General features: G+C 43.8%; 2 protein-coding genes across 2 annotated transcripts; both read left to right on the top strand.

The window, feature by feature from the left end:
- Positions 1-491: 491 nt before the first annotated feature.
- On the top strand, positions 492-1,391 carry FTJAE_14146 (uncharacterized protein; the record flags this gene model as incomplete). Its single annotated transcript, XM_037347354.1, has 1 exon — positions 492-1,391. One exon carries the CDS (start codon positions 492-494, stop codon positions 1,389-1,391), a length of 900 nt encoding a protein of 299 aa, XP_037198842.1.
- Positions 1,392-2,063: 672 nt separating this feature from the next.
- On the top strand, positions 2,064-3,962 carry FTJAE_14145 (uncharacterized protein; the record flags this gene model as incomplete). Its single annotated transcript, XM_037347353.1, has 4 exons — positions 2,064-2,540; positions 2,617-2,709; positions 2,759-3,475; positions 3,538-3,791. Coding segments are annotated over 4 exons (1,541 nt in total), but the record flags the coding sequence as incomplete, so codon positions are not given.

Genomic DNA, 3,962 nt, shown 5'->3' with positions numbered 1-3,962 from the left:
AAAATCTATAATTAGCTATAACTTTCTTTTTTATATAAAGAAAATCATTAATAATTATTTTAATAAAGTCTTTTATAGTAACCCCTTATAACAGGTCCCTATATAGGGGGCCCTATATATAAAAATTTAAGGGTTTAAGTATACTTCCTATCTCTAAAGCTAGAACGCAATAAGGAAATAACACTTCTAGACCTACTCCTACAAGCTCTGGGTGTTTGTCTTCCATGCGGTCTAACAAGTCTGCATCCATGCATGCTAGAGTATGAAATATTTATATACTTACTCTAGATGCGACTGGAGAATAAGGGTTCATCAATTCAGCCAAATTTTGATTCGCTTAATTGAAAGGGGTTTCTTCTTCAAGTTATTCAATTATGTTAGAGGTGTGAACTTTTTCCTAGCCAGTCCCGACCTTTTGACTCTATTTGATCACTCATCTCAATCTGTCACAACACATCCTGTTTTGAATTATTTGCGATATTTCGGATACGATGTCGCAAAAGCCCAGCCAAGGACACCCAGTTGTGCACAATCCTATAGAGGAGGATGTCACGGCAAGTCCCTCTGATATTGTCCAAGCGCTTTTCGAACAAACCGTCAAAAGGCTAGACGCGCAGAGAGCGGAGAACAAACCCTACGATCCACATCTCCAGGCACTTCTCGAATCGTTTTACAAGACATCAAACGAGTCCAATGCTGGGCATGAAAACAAAAGCATGCAGGAAGTTATTTCTGAAATGTGGAAGAACCTGCCAAGACAGGAAATTGGCAATGGTAGTCCTCTCAAGGACCCATTCTTTCAATCAGCTGAACGATTTGCGGTCGAGGCTGAATACTACACGGCTTCTTCCTCAGGTCAAGCGGCTGAAGATTTTGCGAAAGAGTGGATGGAAACCTACGATGGTTACAAGGAGATAGCAGCGCTTGAGCAGCCCCCAGAGCCTGCGCCTGCTGAGCTCAAGGGCGCAAGCGAAAAGCTGCAGAAGCTTTTGGGCGATCACGACATAGACGTGGACTCACGCCCAGACAAGCTGACTGAGAAGGAATATGCCGAGTTGATGCGGAAGAAGAATGATCGGGAGCGACGACAGGCAATCTGGGAGGGCCGTACAGAGCATCCCAAGTGGATGGCAGAGTTCACAGCACCAGAGATTGCAAACATTCTGAAGATCAACAAGATTGAGGAGAAAAAGCGCAAAGACCGAGAGGCAATTGAACGCAAGAAGTACGAGGAGGATATGAAGAGGGAGGAAAAAGAGAAGCAGGAGAAGAAAGATCGTGAGACTTTTGAGGAGCGACGGAGACGACTCGAAGATGTTCGGAAGACCAAACGGGAGGCTAGGATTAAGAAGGAGAAACCCAAGACCAAGTACTTTTTACATCCTCTGTAGAATAGGCCATAGTGTATTTATTTCTGTTTCTATAACCTGAGTTCAGTCCTGTGAATTAGTTATCGAAACTACTTGATGCTTTAAAGCTCGCTTGTTGAACCTGTATTCGAAAGACCTTTTACGATGTCATCTTGATAAAAGGACCATACTCTGGCTTTGCTTGCTAACCTTTGACCTTAATTCAAGCGGCCAGTTCATTCTAGAGTAGCGCGAAGAGGAAGAAAAGTAGAAATATGTGGGTTTCTCCAATGATAGACTTAAATTCATGAGGGATTTAAACCACTCCATAACAGAAGTTTATTTCTCACAATGGTTGATGCATGTCTCGCAACTATTGAACCATAATAAATGGTCTCATAATCAAGTCACCGCCCACAATCTGTAGAAGCCAACGCATGCCTGTTAGCGAGTTTGTGGCTGGCTGGTCCAATGCAGGGTCCTCCAGGGCGCGGCCCGAAATGGCAAAATGTCCGCAGAAAGACATGACAAGCTATTAGGGAAAAATTGGGCAGATAAGCAGGCCAAGAAACCATTGTTCAAATACTTTGTCTAAGCTATATGGCTAGCTCGATTGTTGTCATTCTAAATATACAGCTTCCCCTTAAAGTAACCAAATTATCTGTCCGCACGCTCAACACCCAGCCCCAATCCTCTACTCCATACAATTTCAAAATGCCAGAAGAACCATTCGACGAGCATTACCTGTCAGCTGATGGGCTGATGCAGGCTATGCATGGGCGTTCCACCACCGGAGGATGGGATATGGTCGTCTCTTACAGAGCTAAACAGCTAAGCGATCTCCTAGCTCAGGTATGGGACAAAGATCGCAATACCGACATTATCAAAGATGCGGACAAGGCAGTTGTCATGGGACACAAATGCGCCTATGAGTTTCATCTCGGTACTCCTCTGCTGCAGTTTGCGTCAGTTGAGGGTGCGTGTATGGCAGACCTGATCATCCCCATTAGTGGAACAGTCACAGTTGAGCTATATATGTATGACAAGGTTACAAAGAAGCCCGCCGATACACCATATACAACTATGCCTCCAGAAGAAATACCAAAGGGCGTTTGGAACCTTCGGATCAGAGTGCCTATCAAGTCCCTCACCGGCGATGTCGATGCTAAAGATCTTGACAAAGAAGGACAGGTGAGATATACTACTGAAGATTAGTAGCTTACGGATACTTTTAGAGAATTTGCTAACGTTCGCTTATTATCTGCAGAGCAGTGGAAAGATTACCCAGCTGGGTGAGGGTCAGAAAGATCGAGCGAATATTGTTCTCCACTTCTCAAGCGAAAATGCAACATACAAGCTGGTAAGAGGCCCATGTAGCTATAAACACGAATGAATACTTACTTTGGTAGGATCCGGTAAAGTCAGATACGCCATTGAAGGAAGGGGAGACAGTCCCAGATACTCCCGAGATTCCGCCTGGAGCATTGGCTTGTATTCAGTCATGGTTCAGTGACAAAAAGAACGTCAATGTCATCAACTACCGCCTAGCTACCGTCAAGGCCATCAAGAGCAGCTCGGACGCTTTGGGTATTCTCGAACCTGAGTCGTTTGTGTTCGGAGCAAACGGCGACGTTCTTAGCATCTATATCAAGACCAAGGGAAGTGGTGCTGGCGGTGGCGATGTAGAAGCCAAGTTCATGTCTACTGACAACAGGGCTATCAGGCCCATTCCCAAAGGACAGTCTGCTAGTATCATCGTTTCTCATCGCCTTTTGAATGACAAGGTCTTCCTACCCCAGCTAGAGAAGTATCGCACCGAACATAATATTTCCACAGCAATATCGACAAAGCCGAACGACAACGGCTTTACATATGAATTCTACCTCAAAGGTGACTTCGACGTCAATATGAAGGGCGAGCATAGCATCTTAGCCAACGTATCCCTGCCCAAGACGACAGTGCGCCTGAGCGATGCATTGACAACCCTCACGATAGACAATGGCAACGCCAGTTTCTCCTATGAGAAGGAGTATGAGATAAAATGGACCCCAATGTCAATGGGGTTCGGGGCTGTTATCATAGCGCCGAAGCCGAATGTCGCTGTTCTCAAGGTCAAGTTATCCCAGGTACGTCTTATCCCTGACTACAATGAGTGAAGAAGATTTAGGTTGATGCTAATTAAGGATAGAATAACTCGATTGCTGAAGTTAAGGATAACACTAACATTGCTATCGATATTAGTATCAAGAAGGAGTCTTTCAAGCTTGAGTCAAAGGCCAAGATAGGCAATCTATACGAAGGCGTGAAAAATGCATCAGTTGAATTTAGCGCAATTAGTTTAAAGTCACCAAACTTGAACTTTATTGCAGCTGAGAGTGTTCTAGCGCCAGGACTTACAATAGTTGATGTCAAGACCTTGAACATTCCCTATGATTTGATTCTGTGTGGGAAGATGATTGATAAGATTTAGTCTTAGAATAAGTTTAGTTATTTAAGAAACCTTTTCCTAAGTTAGAATATAGTACCGAGCATTAAGTCAATAGGATATGTATTTCTCTTCTAAGTTAAGCTAGAATTCTATATTTAAGGTAAAGAACACTTACAGTCTAGACT

This window comes from Fusarium tjaetaba (genome assembly GCF_013396195.1).
Source record: "Fusarium tjaetaba strain NRRL 66243 chromosome Unknown NRRL66243_c0000573, whole genome shotgun sequence".
Classification (NCBI taxonomy): domain Eukaryota; kingdom Fungi; phylum Ascomycota; class Sordariomycetes; order Hypocreales; family Nectriaceae; genus Fusarium; species Fusarium tjaetaba.
Note: the sequence above shows the minus strand (reverse complement) of the source record. Positions and strands in the feature narration are given on the sequence as shown.